Raw genomic sequence first — 21,898 nt, 5'->3', positions numbered from 1 at the left:
GTGGGGGGGGGAAGGTTTGTGTGGGAGGGAAGGGGCATGGGGGGGAAGTTTGGGGCCCCTATGGTGAAGGAGTGGGGCAGGAGTAGGCACTGCCCAGCTTAGTTGGGGCAGGACACGGGACAGAGCCATGGGTAGGTCGTTTGGGGGATGGGGGGGAGGGGGGTGGCATGTACCTACCAGATTTGTGCACGGGGTGAGGGTGAGGGTGAAAGTGGGCTGCCTGCTGTGGGCTTGAGCCAGTGGCTGCGCCAGCATCTTTTTGGTGGGGTAAGTGGGCTGGTGCTGTGCTTGGGGCAGGCAGCACTGGGAGGAGAGTTATGGCCTCACCGTAGTCCACCCTCCCAGTGCTGCCACCACCTGCCCCCCCTGCCAAGAAGAGGCTGGTGCAGCCCATAGCAAGCAGGCTGCCCTCACCCCAGGCACAAATCTAGGGGACACATACCCCCATGCCTCCCCTGGGGGTGCGTGCAGCTGTGGAAGCTGCTCTCATCCCCACCCGCCCAGATGAGCCACCCACAGCTCCGTCCCTTGCCCCGTCCTGTCCTGGCTGGGCAGCATCTGCCCCAGCCCCACTCCCTCCCTAACTATGCGGGTCTTGATCTGCCCCCCCCACCTCCCCTGCCCCACACACCACACCCCTTCCATCCCTTCCCCCCATAGACTTACCAGCTGGACACAGCTCTCCAAGCTGTCACTGTGTTTCTGGCTATGTGCATGCTGTGGCTGCATGCATGCAGGCAGCATGTATCAGTGACATCATTGGCCACATCTGCCAAAAAAACAAAAGCCGATTGCCAATATGTCAATTTTCCTTTTATCAGTGCTGATATGATATGGACTGATATATTGGTGCACCTCTACTGTTATACTATGAGATTTTGATTCCAAGATTCTCAGCTTCCTGGTGCTCCACAGAAGACTTCCCCTCTTCCAAATCTGAGGGAGTAAGAATTAAAATGTGTTTCCATGTTGTTGTAAAACTTTGAAAATGTTTTAAACTTGTGGACTGCAGCCCTCTCTGAATTACTTTGGACAGTGTACAGTTTCCTTGCTGTTGAGCACAGATGTCTTTGTGACAGTAAGCAGATGTTTGCTTCTGTGCAGGGGGACTTTCACTTCTGAACCGATCTTGTAGCGAGGGAACAATTTTGTCTTTGCATTTTTATTTAAGATTGTTTAGATTATTCTAAAAAAAATCCTCTAGCCTGACACTGCATGTGGTTGAGAGTTGGAATGTTACCTACAGCCAATGGGCACATTTTGGAAGAACAGAAAACTGGGAATGTACTTACCTGCATTTGCTGGGTACTACAGCATACTTTGCACATCATCCATCCTCACTTAAGAAGTGCACCTTGTTTGGGGAAGGCAGAATGAAGCAAAAAAGATTTTTTCCTTGAAGTAAAAGGTTAGGGGAATGGGTGGTCTAACTTGCTGCTGCAGGCAGAGGGAAGCAAAGTCCTCACATCAGCCTTTCCCCCCCTTCGCATGCAACATGCTGCTACTGCAACAGCTACAGAGTTAACCCACTCATGGCCATAGGCTAATTATGTGTACACCAGGGGTAGGCAACATTTTTTGGCTGGAGTGCTGAAAAAACCACAATGCCTACATTGGAAGGTGCTGGAGTACTGACATGTTGGATCCCGGAGCAGCTGTTTGCAGCCTTCCAGCTGCAGCCAGCTCACGGAGCCCAGTCTGCTTGCAGCAGGGCTTCCAGCTTCCCAGCTGCCTGCTGGGAGCAGCTTGGGCTCTGTGGCTGCAGGAGCTGCTTAGAGCCAGGGCTGGTGGTGGTGTGCTGAGCAAAATGGCCTTGTGTGCCATGCTTGGCATGCATGCGAGGGGTTGCTGACCCCTGGTGTAGACCAACACTGTAAAAATTTTAACTCTGTAGCAGCTGTGAAAGGATTAAATGGGTAGTAGTTGGGCATGCAGCAGGGAGAGGGGGCAGTGAGGCAGTAAATCCTGCCCTACTCCATGCAGCCAGAGTCTTCAGCCCTTATGTAAATCAGTTTCCCCTGTTTAAGACACCCCCCCCCAATTTCTATCATTGATTTTTGAGGGAATGCTGCATGTGGTATGTGAATGAATGCAGTATATATGTTCTTTAAAGAAAACACATGCTGACAGGTTATATCTTTTTATGGGTTATCTGTTAAGCCCAACCCCACCTATTGCTTTAGGACTGGGAAAAAGAGTTTTTTGTCAGCTGTACTTTAGACCCATTCTATTCAGGGTGGTCCAGTATGAAAGTCATGGGTAAATTAGACTGTTCAAGGTCTTGGGTTGATGATTAAAATGCAAAGATGATGCTCAACTACAGAGTATGGAGTCTAATGCTTTGTGGGGTGCAAGACTAGGTAATGATAGTGGTGACTGGTTTGTTTGCAGTCGCTGGGAGAATAGTACTGCTTAAGACAAATTGCTCCTTAATTTTGAAGAGCTATTAAGTGTTTAAGCACAATTTATCAAATGTTTCCCAGTAACAGGAATAATTGTTTTTCAGGGGAAGCTCTGTGGAGACAGACTAACAACTTTGGAGCTAATTATACACTGATGACTCCTTTGTTAAAAATCCCAGATGTTGATGGGGACAGTGTTCGGGACCTGTTGATCTTTACCACTGTGAGAGAAGAGGTACAGCACCTTAAAGTCATGATAGAGGCTTTGCATGTACTGCTAGCCATACTAGAAGTGTTGCTTATCTTCACTGAACTATTCTAAAATGTGAAATATCTATTTAAGCCTCTTTGAAGCTAGCATATTTCAAGAGGCCAGTTCCCCTTCTTTTTTGCCATGCAGAAGAGACCAATTTGTGCAGCTTTGGGCTCAGTACACATCTTTTACAAATCTCCAAATCATTAGAAAGTGTTTGATTTAAAAAAAAAAAATCCAAAGAAACTAACTCTGGAGTAAACATTGCCCTGCTGAGTTTGATGGTCATCCATTGGATATACAGTTAAAAGCAAAATTTCCTTGGCTTTGTCCTGTTGCTCAGACTCAGAGAAAGGTAAAGCTTGAACAAACAACCCCAGGAACTGTGGGTTTTAAAATATTAGAGCTGGACTCTGGATGGTAAATGCACATGCTTTGTCAGAACTATTGTTTTTAAAAGGGCACTGTCCTCAGTGTTGTCCTCAAACTTGCAATTAAGTTGAGGTGTACTCTACACACAGTTTTTGTGCTACTATAAAGCATGTTGGTTAGTTATAACTCAGGTTTATGTATTAGTATAGCTTTGCTGAAATAGCTCTCAGTAGGAATAGTATTAAGGTGACTAGTAAGTCATAGGAGTGCACCAACAGAGATTTTTTGGGCTGATACCAATGCCCAATCTTTAGCGAGCCATATTGGCCGATACCGATCTAATTCCAATATGTAGCCAGGGAGCATGGAGAGTGGCATCCGGCTGGTAAGTCTGTTGTGGGGGGAGGGGGTGATTGAGGCCTCAACGGTGAAGGAGGAAGTGGGGCTGGGGCAGAATGCAGGATGGAGCCGCAAGGGGCTCGTCCGGGGGGGGCTTCTGCCACTACGTGCCCCCTGAGGGGGGGGGGGGGGGTGTGCCCCCGGATCTGTGTGGGGTGAAGGTGGGCTACTGCCGTAGGCTGGGGAAGCACCAGGCTCTTCCTGGTGTAGGGGCTGAGCCGGGCTGCGCTTGGGGCAGGTAGCGGTGCTGGGTGGGGTCTGTCGCGAGCCAGTAGGGGGTGCTTCTGTGTTGAGCCACCCACCTCACTGTGCCCAACCACCTTCCAGGCTCCAAGTGCCTCCCTGCAGGTGCCTCACATCTGGCTGACCCCCTTCCTAGAACACACTGGCTAGCCTGGGGGTAACGGTGCCACCACCCACGGATGGGCTTGATTCTGGCTCTGCGCACCTTAGGAAACACAGGCCTAGTAGGCTTCGAGGGTACTTGATTCACTTCAAGAACTTGGGATGCTTCCCTCAGTCAGAAGCACAAGTAGTGGTCTCCCTTAGTCAGCTGAACCAAGGGGACCCCAAGACATAATCTAGACCCACTCCCAATAAGTCTCCCACACTAGATACAAAGGAGAACTTTATTGGTGTAGGTTTGGAATAGGGTAAAGGGTAGAGCAATATCAGAGAAATCCCATAGAGGAAACTGGCATGGCTGGGTAGCCTTTGATCACACATCTGAGTTACTGCAAGCTGTATATCTACCTAGATCTCAGGTAGCTTACTCACGAGTATCATCCAGAGGTGGGTGGAGATTCCCTCTGGAGACCGGCAGTTCCTTGATCATGAGTTTTGAGAGAGAGCAAGTTTCAGATGGTCCAGCTCTTCTCTCTCTCTGAGTCTTCCTCATGGCTGCTGCCCACCCCCTTCCTGGGCAGTCCTTAACTTATATAGCCCTTATGACCTCATTTACCTGGTCCAATGGAGGCCAGCACCTGTTGGCTGTCAGCCAACCAACTTGAAATGCATCACTAGTTGCTGGGCAGACTAGCAGTTCCCAGCTCCCCAGGGAGCCCAAACCCCTCACCCAGGTATGTGATGCCAGTCACGTAGGCAGAGGGAGCTAGTTTCCCCCCTCCCTCAGGAATGTATCTAGCTCAGGTTATCTAAAGAGATAGGGTAAGGTGTGTACCCTCAGCAGGGCCCATCCTAACCAAATTGTCACAGAGCAGAGTTTTTGGGGAGAGACAGAGGTGGCCTTCTGCCACAGGTTCTACGGGGGCAGGGGAGCTGCAGCCACCCCAAAATTTGCTGTAGCCCCCCGACACCTCTTCCCAGCACTGCCCACCCCGAACATAGCCCCGGCCCAACCACCCCCACTCATCAGAAAGAACCTGGCACCACCCCTGACTCCAGCCTGCAGCGGCAGCCTGTCCTTGCCCCATGCAGATCCAGGGGCATGCCCCCCATGCCCTCCCAGGGTGCACATAGCAATAGGAGCTTCCCCAGTCTCCACTTGTAGCTCCATCCTGGTTGTGCAGGGCCTGTCCCTGCCCTGCTCCCTCCCTCACCACTGGGGCCTTGATCTGCCCCCCCAACGCCCCTTTCCTCACAACAGACTTATCAGCTGGACCCAGCTGCTTTCCATGCTGCCGGGCTGTGCTCCTAGCTGTCTGCATGCTGCGCTGACTGCGCATGCATGGAGAATTTATTGGCCTCTTTATCAGCCGCATCAACCAAAAAAGGTGATTGCCGATACTATCACTTTTCCTTATATTGTTGCTGTTCTGATATGGGACTGATGTATCTGTGCGCCTTTAGTAAGTGGTAGTGTTACTTATTCTTTCCTGTATTTGAGTCCAGTTTTTCTCCCGCCCAGATGGGGGGTCAGACTTGAAGATCTACAAGGTCCCTTCCGACCCTACTTCTATGATTCTATGAATAGTTATTCCATTATAAAATAACTTTGTACTAATGTGAATGTTGATCAACGCTAAAAGATAGCAGTACCATATTATAAATAAGAACATAAGAAATTCCACAGTGGGTTCTGATCAATGGTCCATCTAGCTCAGTACCTTATTTCTGACCGTGGCACCCAATAGACGTGTGTTCCATGAATTTGGCTAATCCTTTTTTGAACTTGGTTATACTATCTGCCTCTTTAATCAAGTAAGACTAAGCTGTGATATCATTCAGGGAGTTTTTGTTTTATATCTTATTTTAATGTTCTACCTGTTTTTATTAGTTTTCTCTCTTATTGTAAGCTGCCCTGAGCCATCATTGGAAAGAGTACTGCGTAATAAAAGTGATTCCTCTGGTTTATTTTAAACTTGCCTAATGCTTATTTCAGTGGGTGCCCCCTAGTTCTTGTGTTCTGGGACTTGGTGAATTACAGTGTCCTGTTCACTTTATCCATACTTTTTATGATTTTTATAGATTTCTATCACATCCTCCCATCAGCCCTCTCCTTTTTTAATCTGTCCTGTACAGCAGCTACTCCATACCCCTGACCATCTTAGTTGCCTCTGTACTTTATCTGCTTCCCATTTATTCTTTTAAGATGTGGAGTACAGAATTGAACTTGGTATTCGAGATGTGGATGCACTGTGGATTTACACAGTGGCATAACAGTGTTTTCAATTCCTTTCTATTCTTAATGATTTTCCAACATTTTATTGTCTTTCTTGGATCCTGCTGCACATCATGCCAACATGTTTAGAGACCTATCTACAGTGACTCCAGGGTCCCTTTCCTGAGTCATAATGGCTCAGCCCAGATTTGTGTATGTAACAATGATATACATAATAATAATGATATGCTTAAAGTGGGGGGGTTGTATATAGACAAACCTTAAGCCACTCTAAAAGACTAACCAAGGTGAAGAAACCCCATAACTTCAGGGTTTCGAGTAGCCCTTGTTTTCACTGTTTGAGGCATCACTGTTATCAAGGTCATCGGAAATTCCACCATCTCTAACTCCTACATCCCCTCTATTTTACTTCCTTCTCACTTGTTTCCCTTGCTAATTGTCTTATTCTTATCTTGCAGTTTGTATCTCAAGGAGCCAAGAAATAGTTGAACACAAGCCATACGTGCAAAGCCTTGTCAGTGGCTTTAGAGTTTCTTTATTCTGTTTAATTTTACAGTCATCACAGTGTGAAGCCCTCCTTACTCCTCCTCCTGCCCCTCTACTAAGGGACTTGGTTTAGCTTCTGCCAGCTTTTAAACAAAAGGGCATTGTTATTTAAGAGATGTCTTTCTACATTAGGTGGACTGTAGCTCATGCTGTGGGTGGCTCACATTAAGTTTCTGCAGCTTGGAAAAGTTTCTTTGGAAGAGTGGTGCAGTATTTCTGTGAACTGGCTCTGCTACTGCTGAACTTCTTAGAGTTAAATGATTCTGATCAGCAGCAAGGATGTTGCCTATATTTTGGCTTTCTCTAGAGGGTCAGCAGCTTCAGGCTGTAGGCAGTGGGAAAGGAAACCTGTGTGTTGTGGCAGGGCCTGTTTTCCTTACAGCCCTGTGGGGTGCTGGTGTTTAGAAGACCACTCTTGGTGAGATCTTGGAAACAAACACAGTGGTGCAAAGCAGTAATTAGAGCATAGCTTCTTTTCACCTCATGTATTTATGTTTATTAAACTACAGTGAAGGGCAGGTCAGATTCACTAGCCATTTTTCCAACCCAGCCTATAAATGTCACTGGCTGCTGTTGTCTTTGGGAATTGATTCAGTACCAGAGTTTAATGGCTTCAGAAATAACCAGGAAAATGCAGCTCTCCATAAGGGATAACAACTAATGACTGGGCAAAATCTGTATCCTTCTGCACACAGAGGGAACTGTCAAGTTTGTTGTTCTCTCCCTGTACCTTGAGCTGGGTTGGTAGTGGAAGTGAGTAGTCAGGAGTTCTTATGTTGTTGATCTGCAGAAATGATGTTCTTACGTGTACTCTCTGTGCAGCCCTTACCATCAGTTACCACTCCCAGATATATTTGGTCTTTAGACGCCATCCCTCTAACTTCTCCATCACATGCAGTCTTGCCTGCTGGCTCTGCTAGATATGATTTTTGCCCAGTCATATGACTGAGCTTGGTTTTGGTCCCTTTGTTTTTTTGTGGCCAAAGAATTTCTGGAATATTGGGCTGGAACAGAAAGCTTACATCTAAAAATGTATCTGTGGTCAGAGGTTTCCTAGGTCAGTGAATAGAGTCCTACTGCTGACTTCGAAAGGCATAGGGCTGGGTTCTTAATTTGAGTTAGCACCTTAGCACTGCTGCTTTCTGTATAGAGCCTTAAAAGGAGCTTAGTTTCATACTGTCTTGGCATGCTGATATTGGATTTAAGTTTGCTGAGGTGCTGTCATTCTTGTCTGTGATTCATAGCTTCTGAGGTTCAAGTACCATCCAGGCCTTGTGGGCATTTATACACATGCTCTTGGGAGGAGGTGGGCCGGGGGAGAGGGCTCTTTAATTAGAGCAGGTCCAAGAGCCACTCTAAAGCACCCAGAGTGTCATGTGCTCAGTGTTTCTGTACTGAAAAATGGCAGCAGAGGTGCTTTAACTAAAGCTCGTCAAATGAGCTTTAGTTAAAGCATCCCCACCACCATTTTTCAGCACAGAAATGCTGATACAAGTGACGCTGAAGTCTGGGATGCTAACACGTGATGCTGGAGTCTGCTGAAGTGCAGTAATTACCACGTTCCAGCAGACTTGATTAATTGAATTTGCTCCAATGTGCTGTAATTACAATGCGTTGGAACAGTCTCAGTGCCTATGTATAAGTAGGCACCCTGTGTTCATGACTTTGTCATATAGACCAGTGGGAGCCAACCTTTTTGGCAGGCATGCCACAAATTAACCCTGCTCACTTCCCAGGTGCCACTCTGATCCCTTTCCCCTACCCAGTCCACAGCTCTGCTTTCTGCTCCCTGCCCTGTGCAACCTGCTCCATCTGCTACTCTGCTCTCTACTTCCTGCTTTGTGCCTCCTGTCCAATTTGCTGCATTGTTTTATGCTTCCTGTTTCATCTGCTGCTGTGCTGCTTGTTCCTTCCCCAAACTGGTATACACAGAGGCTGCACATGTCACATGTGGCACCTGTGGTACAGATTGGCCTTGCCTGGTGTAGAACATTTAAGTGCCTCTTGCTTCTCTTTCTGGAGGCTGTTCCAAATGGAAGCTAAAAATTGGCTGGTATTGGAAGAGGACAGGACAGGAAGAGTAAAGGGAAAATGCAGTGTCCTCACCAGCAATTCAACATGTCACAATAAAGCAGTAAGAGGTAGCACGCCTGCTGTGTTTGCATAGCCATTTACTTCACTGCTCACAAGTTAACTCACGATTTGGGATAGATGAGTATGACACATGTTATCTAAAGCCTAAATCTCATGTTATCCAACACAATGGGAGAAATGCACAAAGCAATAGTTACACACAGTCACTAATGCTACTGTCAATAGAGCTGAACCCGCCATCACACCATTTCAGAAAGTGAAAACTGGGGCTTATAGGCTGGATCCTCAATAATGGTAGGGACTCCTAATGGCTGGATGATTATGTTGGGAATTATTTAGAAGCATCTTAAGTTAAATGAAATGTCTTCATTTAACTTCATTGTGAAATGTCTTCCAGTTTTGTGGATGAAGCTGCTTAAAGATAAGGGAGCCTCAAAGAGGGTGTGTTCCCAGACTCATAAGCTGTCCATAATGACCCACTGAACCATGCAAAACTGTCACCCTCTCAGGTTTGGGATGAGTTTGCATTTGTGTAGCAGCAGCAGTAGCACACTGACCTGCATTTCTGTTGTCTGTTTCCTCTTATTTTATTTTTCTCTGTAGATTAAAACCTACATCCTTTCAGGAAAAAATGGCAATCAGGTCGGTTTCCCTGCACGACTGGGTTTGGGCAGAAAGGCAGTTTATCTAATGTACGCTACAAAAACGGGCTCCAACTACCTTCTCTTCCATACAGGTAAGGTTTGTTACTGGCTGCATTCTACAGACAACCGCACACATGGTACTGAGCAGTCCTTTTGGAAGGGTATTTGCTGAAATATGACTGACTTGAAAGTTTAGCTTCTAGTTTATAAAACAGCCATTTGAGCTTCACAGGCAAAGGGAGCCCTGTTGCTGAAAATAAGACTTATTATGAACTTGGTGAACTCTCCTTGGCATGTAGGCAGTGCGTGTGAAGTAAGCTGGTTTGTGCTTTCCAAAGATTGACACATGATTTCTGAGAGGAGAGGAGGTGGTTTAGAGCAAAGGTATCAAACTTACCCTGGGCCCTGGCCACACCCATGGGGCTGCATTTGGGCAGCAATGTTGGTCCAGACCGGGCAGCAGCATGGGTCTAGAGGCATGTGGCTGCATGCAGCCACATTCATGCAGTGTGGAACCAGGTGGCTTACGCCTATGAGGAGCCAGGGGCATGTGACAGTGTGTTGTTCTGGCCAGGCAGCAGCACATAACTAAGGCTGTTCAGCATTGTTAGCCATGTTTAGTCAGAGCTTCATACTGCTGCACAACCCTGGCTCCTTGCATGCCTCCAACTCATATTGCATGAACACAGCTCTGTGCAGCTACATGCCCCTGGAACTGTGCTTCTATACACCCCTGACGCTGCCAACCAGCCAGAGCTCTGCCACTGAGTAGCAGTACACATTCATGTGGCTATGTAGCCCAGCTCCATGCATGCTGTTCTCCCGTGGCGCGGAGCTGTCTGGGCTTGCAGCATTGTGGAGCTGAGGGGCAGTGCAATTTTGGTAGCTGGTCTACTGGTAGGCCAGGCACAGTGGTTCTGCAGGTTGCACAAAAGCCAAAGTAATTTTCCATTTTCATTGTGTTCTCTCTCTGCACAGTAAATTCTCTCTATGGCTACTCCTTGAAGGATCTCTACAGTATGGCAACTGGAATGGAACCTAAATTAGTCAGCCTTAAGCAAGATCCTCAATGGGAGAAGAAGATTGAGAGCAGCTCACATCACATATCCCTTCTCAGGTAGCAGCAAGACAGCTCTCTTGTCTTGTGATTGAATTGGAGGGCTCAAAGTCTGTTTCAGTTGCCAGGGGGAGATGAGGGGACTGGCATTGTCTGTCAGAGAATCCTTTCCAGTGTTGTTTCTGACTCGCCCAAGAGCCTGTCTGTGTACCACAGTGAGGAGGAGGCAGAAGGCATTGTCTCACTGAGAGACAGCAAGGTGAAGGGGATATAATTGTGTGAGCTTGCGTAGGGGAAAATGTAAGGACCAGAAAAGACCTGGGAACTAGAGGGGGGAGACCTAAATTTTAGAGAGAAGTCAAACCTAATCAGGAAGAAAATACTCCTATCCATGAGATATCTGTCAGGCTGTGGCATTGCCTAGTGATGGGAAAAAGTGGAAGCCCCAAGCAACAGGGACTTTTATAACTAGGCAAGAAAGTCTTGTGGAATGCCCTGCTTATCCCATTCCTGTGCACTGGCCCAGGGATATGGACTGGGCAATGTAATGTATTCTCCATTTCTGATTTCTGTGGTTTTTACCACGTTTCAGGCTTGGGATACCCCAGTTCAAATTTGCTTAAACCAGGGATCAGCAAACATTTAAACAAGGGATCAGCAAACATTTAAACAGGGTGGGGTGCCACTGTCACCCAGTTGCTGATTCCTCTGGCCCCTCCCCCTACCACTGCAGGCTGGATGCAGCTTGCGGGCTGTAGGTTGCCAACCCCTGATTTAAGACTAAAATTAGTTGATACAAGTGAGATACTGCCCACAAGATGCAATTTATTGTTATCAGCAAATTGAATTGTGGCTGTTGCTGTTTCTGCAAGCCTTCAAAATCCAGACCTTTGCCAATTGAACCAGCCTTCAGATTCACAGCTTTTTAAACTCTTATGCCAACACATGCGTGCTCATTCCTCAGTAGGCTCATTTTCAGTTCGCTATACAGGTGCCCACTTCTGTACACTCGCACTAAAATACACTTAACTCTCAGGCCTCAGCTACACTGAGATGCATTGCTTATGGGGGACTGTAATGACAGTCATGTGATTTGGACTTGAATAAAGCATGAGTTCAGAGTTAAGGTTGTGTGTTTGAGTGCACAAGTAGATTGGGAGGAGCTGACTGGGTGTGTAGTGCTTCAGGGAACACGTTAAATTTTCCCTACTGTAGTTCTTGTCAGACCTTCTTTTGACAAGACCTGAACTTCTAAGTAGTAACAAAAAGCTTTCATGGAGGGTTGAGAAGGGAGCACTTCCAGATTATAATGATCCATCAGAGAGAAACAAAGGGTGCAAACCAAACATTCTCTGCTCTAACAGTCACCTGCACTGGACAGAAACCAAAGGTTTTTTTGTTGTCTGTGTGCAAGGGAAGGTTTCATTTGCTTTCAGCCAACCTTTTGTAATGTGACGTGATGGCTGACTGCAAGGGGGAGCTGCTGTCTGTGGAAAGAGAGTTTCTAGTTGCATTAAAAAAGTGGACAACCAGCAGCCTGTGCTTCCCAAACATCAACTTCAGCAGAGCCTGACATTTCCTCATATAGCCTTTGTTCCTTCTGGCTGGGATGAGAGCCTTTGATTCCTCCATGGTGCACAGCAAAAATAAATTGTCATTCTCCATTTGGAAAGTTCAGTTGTTTTTTGCCATCTTCCCTCCTTGTGTAGCTCTGGAGACATTCGTTACATGGTGAAGCTTCCCAGGAGATCAGAGGAGGATATCTTGGTTGTGAAGTCAGATATGGCTGAGCTGCTCAGTGGACAAAATCTTGAATCCCTATGGACTCTCAACACATCCCATATTCTGAGGTAATACTTGCTGCTGTAGGAGTGAAATGGAGTTGTTCCAAGAGTTTGCCTGTAACACCCAACATAATAGTGAAACACAAAGCCTCTCTTATGTGAAGTTCACATTTCATCTATGAACATGTCACATGTCCTCTGTTTGCAAAGTCAGTTACCACAAAAAGGAAGAGCTTGAAGCTCTGTGTTTCTAGAGAGCATGGGAAGCTTATCCTTTGCCCGCAGCCCAGCTTGCTGACACTGCCTGCTTTGGCAGCATGCCAGAGGAGGTGCTCTGGTACTTCTAGAAGTCACGGCATTGGCTGCATTCCTTCTCCCTTCCAGGTCGCCGTTTGTTCTGTTGCCAGCCTCACCAGACCCATGGCTCTGTCGTAAAATGCCAAGCTTCAATTCGCAGTTGTTCCATGTGGAGTGAATCTGGCCTGTTCCCCAGGGTGTGCCATGGAGGGGGATGGTCATACCTCATCTTCCCTGATCGCTATTATTGGCTACATGACCTTTCCTTATTATATAAGTACTTCCCCTCCTAAGGTCACAGCTCCCACAAGAGAGAAGTAGCATGCAAGTGCAGCTTTGGCAGCTTAAGGAGCAAAGGGTCTGGCCCAGGTGGTAATGTGGAATGTTGAAGGCAGCAGTCTGAGCCAGGGAGGCAGTAATGAGGTCTCTCACTGCAGCAATTGCTGTGAGAGTGCAGACAGATAAAAAAGGAGGCACTAAGTCTGACACTCGGATCCCCAGCTTACTCACTACAGTGTCTCAGTGCCCTTTTCCTGTCTTTCTTGCAGCAAGCCTGTGCTTGGTTACTATAAACCTGATGTTCTTGACATTGTCCTTGAGAGTACAGTTGGACCCAACAGGAAAAAGGTTTGAAAGTTCTTTGATTTTCCCTTCTCTGCTCCCTTGCTGACTATAGTCTGGGTTTGGATGAGTATAAGGAGTCAGAGCTGCAGCCAGTTGATGGGAGCTGCTTCTCTTGGTAGGTGTTGATGGTATGGGGTGAGAATGTGCATCTAGACAATTTTAAGGCTTTCCCAGCAGGTTCCCTAAGGTAATCCAGGCTGTTTTGTTTTCCCTCCATCAAGTTTCTGAGCTAGATGTCAGGTGAATTTAAAAACCACGTGATTCCTCTGAAACAGCCTGTAAAATGTGGCTTTGCATTGACTTGGTTCACATATGCCTTGGGACTTCCAGAGGCACGTTATACATTTTATGGCTATGGCCTGTGGGTATACCTTGTAAATATCAACTGGAAAGGCAGCAAAAGCACAGGAAGAGAGAGAATGCAAAGGGACCAGACTGCCAAGGGCAGTCAGGGGACCCAGGCCAGAGCAAGAGGAGCTAGAGGTCTGGTTCAGAATGGCAGGCATGCCATCCTACTGGTAAAGTCTGGGTTCCTCTGGTCTCTCAAATCCTGCCTGGGACCCTTTTTCCACATAGCCAAGTATGTTGTATGCACAGGAAGGCATAGAACTGGGCAGGGCTATTTGACCTCTCTTCTCACAAGTTTACAGATCCCTAGAGCTGTCAGTGCTCTGTGTACTCCAGAATAATCTTTGTCTTTTCTCTGCCAGATTGTGATTGTTGGGAGTGGTTCTGGAGCAGTTCAGTGGGAGCTGGAGCTGAATTCAAGAGCAGGAAGTCCCAGGCCAGCCACCCTCCCTACTGCAAATCATCGTTCCACGTTCCTCTTCTGGGGGGAGTACCAGGCAGAGGCTAATGAGACGGTGAGGGCGGGCAAGCAGTGATAGCATATATCTACAACCAGAAGTTACAGAATCCCTAGTCTCTTATTTTCGTATCTGCTCTTTGCACATTCTAAGGCCTGTGGTGGGAGTACTCTGTTATGTGCATACATGGAGGGACACATCGCTCCAGTCTTTTCTGTCAGAGAGATTGCCACTAATTCAGGGCTCTGTTCATGCTCAGACCCTGTGGTGCATCAGTGGGTTCCCTGTCTGAATATGTGCCAACCTATGACAAAATAGTCTGTGCTGGAGCTGTCAGTGGAGAATTTGATTTGACTATTCACTGTAGAACTTGTTCTGAGGATGTGGAGTCTCTTAGGTGATCAGTCAAGTTTGAACTGTCCCTCAGTGTCCTGGAGCAATCTCTCTGCCACTGAACAACACCTTCAGTAGAAAAAGGTAACTAGCACAGCAGAACAAGCGGGGCAAAAAGGGCTGTGCCCGTATCAGACCTGCACTGAATGACGTGTGCCTGACACAGGCAGGCACTCTAGGTGTGTCCCCCATAACTGTCCCAGTCCATACATCTTTTCAGATCTCCCCTCTGTAACAGCTATGTGTTCCCTGCACATGGGAGAACCAGCTTAGAGAAGTCAAGAACTGTACAATAAAAAAATGGTAACTGGGCGGCTACACAACAGTAAATCAATTCTAGCCCTGGTTTTGATGGCACTAGAGTTCAACTGAGTTAGATAGGTAGTGACCCCAGTCATACCCAGTGTCATTGGTACCAGGGCTGGAACTGATTTACTACTGTGAGCACACTCCCTCCCCATTGGACTCCTGGCATGAACTAGCAGGGATGAGCCAAATCTGGTGTGTTTCCTGCCTGCCACGACAGCATTTCAGGAACATGGAAGCAGGGTTGCGTACTGAAGTGCTCCATCACAGACCCTTCTCTGTTTGTTGCAGCGATCCCGAGTGTCCTTCCAGAACCTGTACCTGTTTCATCCCTCTTACCCTAATGCCCTCTTGGAGCTGGCCAACAGCACAGAGCAGATAGTTGTCTTTGATGGTAAGTGTGGCTTCTCAAGAAGCCAGGCTCCCCTGGCTGTTTGGCCCTTTACTCTTACAGAGCTTTAGAGTTGGCTCTGAAACTGGGTGTGGAGGCAGAGCTCTGACAGACTCCCTACCCATCCAAGGAGCTGTGCCTCTGTTCTTTGTTCCAGCTGTGCTGTTTGAGCGGAGCCGGCATGCGTGCTACGTGCTGCTGACAGGCCCTCAGAGCAGTGAGGAGCCAGGCTTGGTGTCAGTCATGAAACGGAAACTGAAAGAGGACATCACTGACAGTAAGGTGATATGGCTAGGCCAGGTGTCAGGAGACAGCGAGCAGTACATCAAGGACCGCCTCTACAGGATGCGCTTCCAGAGCCAAATCTGAACTCACTGAAATGGACCCAGGAGAGGCTGCCCCAGCACAGTCTCCTCTGAGCCACCTGTCACTTGCAGCAGTGGACTTGATAAACCTAGAACAGATTCAAATAAAGTCACCATTTTTGATCCACAAGCTAAAATGTGGCTGGCCAGAAAATAGTGCAGCAAAAAAATCTGGGCACCCAAGTACCTATATGAGTGGCTGCCAGCACAGCCAACCTCTGAGCCAGTGGGGCTACAGTCCTCAGTTGTCACTTCAGGAAAACAGGGCTCTTTCCCTTTCTAAATCAAACAGTACCTACTACACTGCAGAGCATACCTCAGCTAGGCCTAACTTCTTGGTACCTCCCAACCATAACCCACAGGAAGGCACAGCTGTTTGCTGGGGAGACCTGAGTTGGTGACTTTGTTGTTTGCATTGAGGAGAGAACATGTCCATGACAGTGAGAGACAAGGAGAGACAGTGTAGGGTGGAGGAGCGGGGTTGCTTGCATGGTGTTGAATTTTCCTTTCTATTTGGCCATATATATGCCTTGATTCTCCTTAGGTAGCAATTTCATCCTTTACAAGCAGCTGACTGGCCAGAGGTTGCTTCCCCTTGTTCTCCATTGAAAGACCTGAATATCTGGCTTCAGCAGCAGTAGAGCAGTGAGACGTAGATAATGACAGACCTCTGAGAGGAAATGCAGTGGTTGATATATCTGGACCAGGAGAGCCACAGGCTAAAATGTAGTTCTACGCAGAAAATGTGTTGTTTCTTTTTTTATACAAAAGACAGGCCTCTTGCTTCCCAGGCTGGTTTTCACACCGTACACTTAGATCTGCTGCTGACTAAAATAGGAGTATGCTGTTTTTCACCCCTGTTAACCATGCAACACTGGCACAGCTCTAGGAAAGGGAGCTCAGCTTTGTTCCAGTCCATGCAACAAGGGTAGAATTGTTAGCCAGGTCCCAGCTATAGATGATATGGGAGCCAGAATGGACCAATCCTGGCTTGTTGATCCCTAGGAACACTATGAGAAACTGCTCAAGTGTGCAGAATAGAACTTGCTTGGGACCTGTTTGTAGCTGTTCTTCAGAGTAGAACTATGCTTTAGTGTTCCACAGAGACAGGGTAGCTGTTTCAAGATGATGGGAGACCCTAGAAGATGTGGCAAGGTCCTTCTGTTTTGTAGCAAAGCTGCAGAAAAGCTTAAGAGCACTCCCAGTCCTTGTCCCCTGCTCTAATCATGGGATGACTCTGCCCCTTTACCATAAAATCAGTTCATGGGTATGGACATGTGGGTGCTTTTCTTCATAGATGCCCTGCCCTCTCGATGGTAGGTATTTACTGTCTTGGTTTGAGTATGGAGCTGCTGTGTGAAGGGGAGATGGTACAGCTGGGGAGACCATGCATGTGCTGCTGAGTCCCTGGTGGGACAGGAGTAAAACAGTGAGTGAACAACAGAAATCAAAAGCAGAATGGGAATGTGTGGGGAGAAGCTGCTGGGAGCAGTAGTGCCCTACTGACAGGTCTGGGAGGGTTTTGGTTTCAAAGTGGGGTGCTGTGCAGTGATGGAACTGTAGCCCGGCCAAGTCCTCTCGCTGCTCTGATTCCCATGCAGGAGGCGGATGCAACTGTGCGACCCTGGCCTGTGTGTGGTCATGTAAGTGGGGGCTCTCAACAAATACTGGGCTCTCTTTGGTTTGCTTGAGGGCTGTGTGTAGAAACACTGTACAATGAGGAGATGGCTCAGGGCTGCAGAGGTCCTTGTGCCAGTTCTCTCATCCATTACAAATGCACTGAGTCTCCAGCTGCTGCTGGGCAGTGCTCTCTGAGTGTATCACTAACTCTTCCTCTTCCGGCTGAATGGATTGCTTTTTCTCTTGCTGGTGTTTGCTGATGCAGCAGCTAGTGGTTTGGTCTGGCAGTTGGGTTCCTGCTTGGAGTCCTGCTAGGAGCTTTGGCAGGGAGATGCACTTGTGCTTGACTTCCACTCTGGATTGTAGTGATTCTGGTGGTTACTTGCTCAGTGCAGTGCTCATGGTTGCAAATGGGAGCACTTCCAGTTGGCAGGCAAGATGTTGGTGTGAGGTCAGTCTGTGCTAGCAGCTTGCCTCTGCAGCACAGTGGAGCTCCACCACTCTGGGGCAGAACAGTCAGGGAGTGTGTGAATGTCAGACTTTCTGCTCTTGTTGGCTGGAAAAGGCTCCCCAACAGACCATTCTCCACCAGAGCTGTGAGCTGCTTCCCCTGCTGTGTGACACCTCCAAGCACCCTGGATTACAAATGGTAGGTTTCCCTTTATTTCACTGTTGCAGTTTCCTTTCACCCAGCATTCTTAGTGATGGAGGCACAGCACGTTACTCTTTGCCAAGCCTCTATCTTGCTTAGCAGGGGGAAGAGATGAATGCCAGTGGCACTTGGGTTCCTTGGGCACAGTGATGTGACTTGGCTCAGCAGTAAATGTGGACCACACCCCAGGACTGGTCCTGTTCACAGTGAAGATGGCAGGTTTGTGCACCTAATGACCCTCCAGCTGGGTTGCTTGAGCAGGAATTTGTGTGCTTGCCTCTGCAAGTTGCACTGTGATTAGGACATAGGGAAAGTCCAATGCTTGCATGCTAATTTAATTTCTATTTATCACTGTGCTGCCTGCATCTCACTGAAATGCCCCTTGAATGGCATGAGTGCTAGGGATGTATTCTGGGCATCAAGAATATGTGGTGTGCAAACAGCTTCTCCTGGCTGCTTTTCCTCTTCCTTCCCAAAGTGCTGCACATGCTTGCCCTTGCCAGGTCAGCACACTGACTTTCTGCAGGAGAGCTGGATTTGCAGCATCAGGGATGCTTTTGCCTTTCATTACTGTTATCACATTTCCAAAGCTCTTGGAAAGCTCTTCCTGATGCCCCTTTGGCAGCTCGGTTAAAATGTCAGTGCCAAACCAGCCCCCTCCTAATGAGGCAAGAGTTTTTTCTAACTGCTTTTTCCCCTGTTGCTGTTTGTTGCAGTGTTTAATGAATAATTTACTTTGTGCCTTGATTCAATAACTCAGATGGGTGATAGTAGCATAAATCACTGTGTGTATCATGGTGTGTGTTTAACACTAAGACTGTTTGTTCTGGTTCTATAACTTATTGCAAATTGTGCTGTACAGGACTTGGCTTAAACGTGATGATTCCAATAAATTCTTTTTTGCATTGGTGCTCTGCTTTTACTGCTGCTTGTTGATTAACTAGCTCAAGTATCCCTACAGTTCAGGAAATGAAGAACTGGGCTTCGCTTTCTTTAAAAAAGGAAGAAAAAGAGACCTGAAGACTGGAAACCTCTTCTGAAAGGAGGGGAACTAGTGACACTTCATGATCACACAGCTTGCTGCTTTACATGAAGGTGAAGTACAAAATTTCCCCTTTCATTTGGAACATGAATTCTCCTACAGCATAGCAGGGGCCCAAGGATCTGAGCTAGGGTTAGTCCACAGCAGCTTGTCAGAGCATGACAAATCAAACTGGAAAACAAATATTTGTTGCCCTTCCTGGCAGTGAGACTGGGCTGGACTGTCTGCTTGCTTCCCCACTGCTTCAGGGTGACTCATCATCATGAACTTTCAGAAGAACTGGGTGTTTCCCTTTGTAGCTGCGTTGTAGTGGGTATATAGGGGAACCTGTTTCCTGCCTTCTCTAAACAAATGCATTATGCTGATTTCAGACTAGATCTGGGTAGTGGTGCAACCCTTTGATGTTGGCATTTGTAAACTGGCATAAAACTGTTGTAGCGTCAGCTTCAGAAATCTCTGACAGCTCCCTCACCTGGCTCTCGTGGCTGCTGAGCCTGCAGTGCTCAGTGGGCACCCAGTGTGTTGTGGCGCACAGTCCTGAACTCTTGGATTTACTGATTGGTTCTTTTCTTGCTAAAGCTCAGTACCAGGTACTCTACTTGCATGTGTACCAGATAAGTGCGTAGCGTGCTGAACTGCAGCACTCATTGCCAGGTCCAGTTTGTTGCCTGTTAATTATTTTGCAACATGCTTTTGTTATCTGCCTCTAGATCAAATGTGTAAACTACTTAAATGCAAAACACTGTTTAGCCCCACTGTTCACTTTGTAATTAATTGTACTCCAAAATGAGTGAAGGGGAAGCAGCTGTAAAAACCCTTGAAAATAAGGGCAGCTAGTCAGATTCAGGGTAGCTGAAAGCACAGGACACTGCTGTCAGCCTGTGCCATTAGCAGACCTGAAACTGGCCTGTTCCCCTTACTTTCAAGCCTTCTAACAGTTGTTTTCAGGCTGTGCAGTGTTTGAACAGGAGGGATCTGGTATCTAGGCTATAGCCATATTGATCTAGAGGAAAAAGCAGTCAGGACCCATGCTAGAACAGGAGGGGAGCACTTGATAGTTTGGTGGCTGCACTGACATCCCTCTGCACTTAAGGAACAGGTTTACATTAAGTTCAGATAAGTGCATGTGCCTGGCAAGTTCCTGCCCTTCTTCAGTCCCCAGGCCACGCACTTAAATGGAGTGCACTGTACGTGCTGCATTCAAAGCCATGAAAGGGCACGAGCATACTTTTCCCTTCAGGCCCTAATTAGGCTGGAAGTAAATGAGGATCAGTTTTGTTTCTTTTTTCTTTTTCTTCACTTCCTCCTTCAGGGTTTTCTTGCTTATTATAATGTAGCAGATGAATTGCTGTCCCTAAGTTTGCTAAAAGAACCTATAAACCTGCACGATCCCAGCTGTGGAAGGCATGGCAGCAAGTGTAAAAGAAAATACAGAAGAAGTTAAACATAATAGAAGCAGCAGCCCTGAAAGATTTTTCAGCATTAGTTACTGTCACATGGGAATTCACCTCAGCCTTTCAGACTCCAGTACAAAGTTACATGAGTTACAGCTGAGGGAAAGTGGGTTCAAGTGTAATACCCAGGGCCTATTTGGATCATGCAGAAGAGCCTCTGAGAGGCCTGCATTTCAGACCTGGAACAGAGACAGATGGTTGCAGAACCACAGCATTCATCTGGGGGCTCTTCCCCTTGCAAAATGGATGAAAGAACAAGGAAAACTATTAAGAATCACTACGTGAATTGTCTAGTGACAGGAGTGTGGGGGCCTGGCTCTGGGTGCAGAATTTGATATTACATTGTTTAACTCCAGCCAATACAGTTCTCCAGTTCTGTGCTACTGAACACAGCCTGCCTTCAGCTCTGCATGGTTGGACAGTAGCTGTATACAGGGAGATGGTGTGTGGAGATGGCAGGTGCTCACACGTACCCTGCTTCAGCTTGGGTGCACAGTGTGGCTGCCTGGCCACCCCTGGTTAGTGACCAGTGTAGGAAATGGCATGTCATGGCAGTGCTACCCTGCTGTCAGGGCCCCTGCTAGAAGCCAGACCAGGCCTCACAGTGTTGTCTCTCACCCAGGCAGTTCCCTGCTTCTGGCCTCTTCCTCCTGTGTTTCAGCACCAGGATTTTGAAGATAGGAAAATCTCACAGAAAGTCTGGAGATATTTTCACTCCACATAATGTGAGTGACAGCAGCTGTCCCGCAACTCTGCCTGCCCCCAGCATCCACACCTGCTCCCTCAGATCCATTTTATCCCTTGGCCTTTCAGGGCCTTGTTACACATTGCGCTTTGAGCTGTTCAAATGTTGATGGGGGTTAGTGCCAGCTTGAGTTTGGAGCAGTTGCACCTTAAGGCTAAAATCTTTGACTCTTCACCCCACTGCACAGCTGCCTTGCCACTAGAGAGCTGGTGAGCAGGGCCTGACTAGGGGCTTCAGCTGTGAAGGGGCTGGTGAGCCCAGACAGGCTTCTATCCCTGCTGGTGGCGGGGGGAGTTGGCTTGCTTCCTGGGGTCACTGGAAGGGTGAGAGAAGGTGCTTTTGAGGAAGCTACTGCCCCTGCCTTGGGGATCCCATCTGCCCCCTACTTGTTTCTCCCTAAACCCCACTTCAGAACCCATCTGTGCCCTGCCACCTGGCTAGCTGGCATGTGTTCTGTGGGCTCTTTGCATGGGGTTGCACCCCTTTGGGGGTGGGAGGGGGAGTTGGTGCTAGATTTGCCTCCTGGGCAGCAGAGTTCAGTAGAATTTAGAAAGATTGTCCACACACAACAGAAGAGGGGATGCTGCATCCTGGGATGCTGGAGGACTGCAACTTGGGTGGCTCATCTGTGGAGCAGGGTGGGGGGGTGTCCATTGATGGAACATGAGCTGGGTAACACAGATCAGAAATAAACCTGCCCTGGAGTGGCATAACTTTAAACAGCCTGAAATGTGATTAAAACTAGTTTTAGGTGTTAATGTGTAGACAATCCAGGGGTTAAGAGCTCCAGGACTTCCCTCAAACTAAAGAGTAACAAGGCACTCACTTTAAGCTTCTACTCCAGCTCTGAGGTCCTCAAAAGTCCTAAGATGATCCTCCCTGCCAGAGGCTACTTGCACTCTCCACTAGAGGCTGCCATGCACCTGCTGACCCTGCACTCTGTTGGTCTGTGCAGGGTTCAGCTGCCAGCTCTTCCCCCACCTAGTTTGCCTGGTAGGGGCCACAGTTGGCAGGTTCCTTGAAGTCGCTCCCCTTCCCCTCCCCCCCCCCGCCAGGACTTCCCACCCCCAC

At 47.7% G+C, this 21,898-nt stretch overlaps 1 protein-coding gene across 1 annotated transcript in view; it reads left to right on the top strand.

The window, feature by feature from the left end:
• Positions 1–18,494, top strand: part of FAM234A (family with sequence similarity 234 member A) — an 86,433-nt gene extending 67,939 nt beyond the window's left edge. The window contains exons 5-12 of the mRNA XM_019507507.1: positions 2,507–2,637; positions 9,251–9,383; positions 10,270–10,408; positions 12,058–12,198; positions 12,978–13,056; positions 13,764–13,916; positions 14,850–14,952; positions 15,107–18,494. Of these exons, the coding sequence (XP_019363052.1) occupies positions 2,507–2,637; positions 9,251–9,383; positions 10,270–10,408; positions 12,058–12,198; positions 12,978–13,056; positions 13,764–13,916; positions 14,850–14,952; positions 15,107–15,318 (1,091 nt within the window). The 3' untranslated portion in view covers positions 15,319–18,494. The remainder of the gene's footprint in view (positions 1–2,506; positions 2,638–9,250; positions 9,384–10,269; positions 10,409–12,057; positions 12,199–12,977; positions 13,057–13,763; positions 13,917–14,849; positions 14,953–15,106) is intronic.
• Positions 18,495–21,898: the final 3,404 nt, after the last annotated feature.

Source organism: Gavialis gangeticus, unplaced genomic scaffold, assembly GCF_001723915.1.
Source record: "Gavialis gangeticus isolate Ggan-Ray unplaced genomic scaffold, GavGan_comp1, whole genome shotgun sequence".
NCBI classification, from domain to species: domain Eukaryota; kingdom Metazoa; phylum Chordata; order Crocodylia; family Gavialidae; genus Gavialis; species Gavialis gangeticus.
Note: the sequence above shows the minus strand (reverse complement) of the source record. Positions and strands in the feature narration are given on the sequence as shown.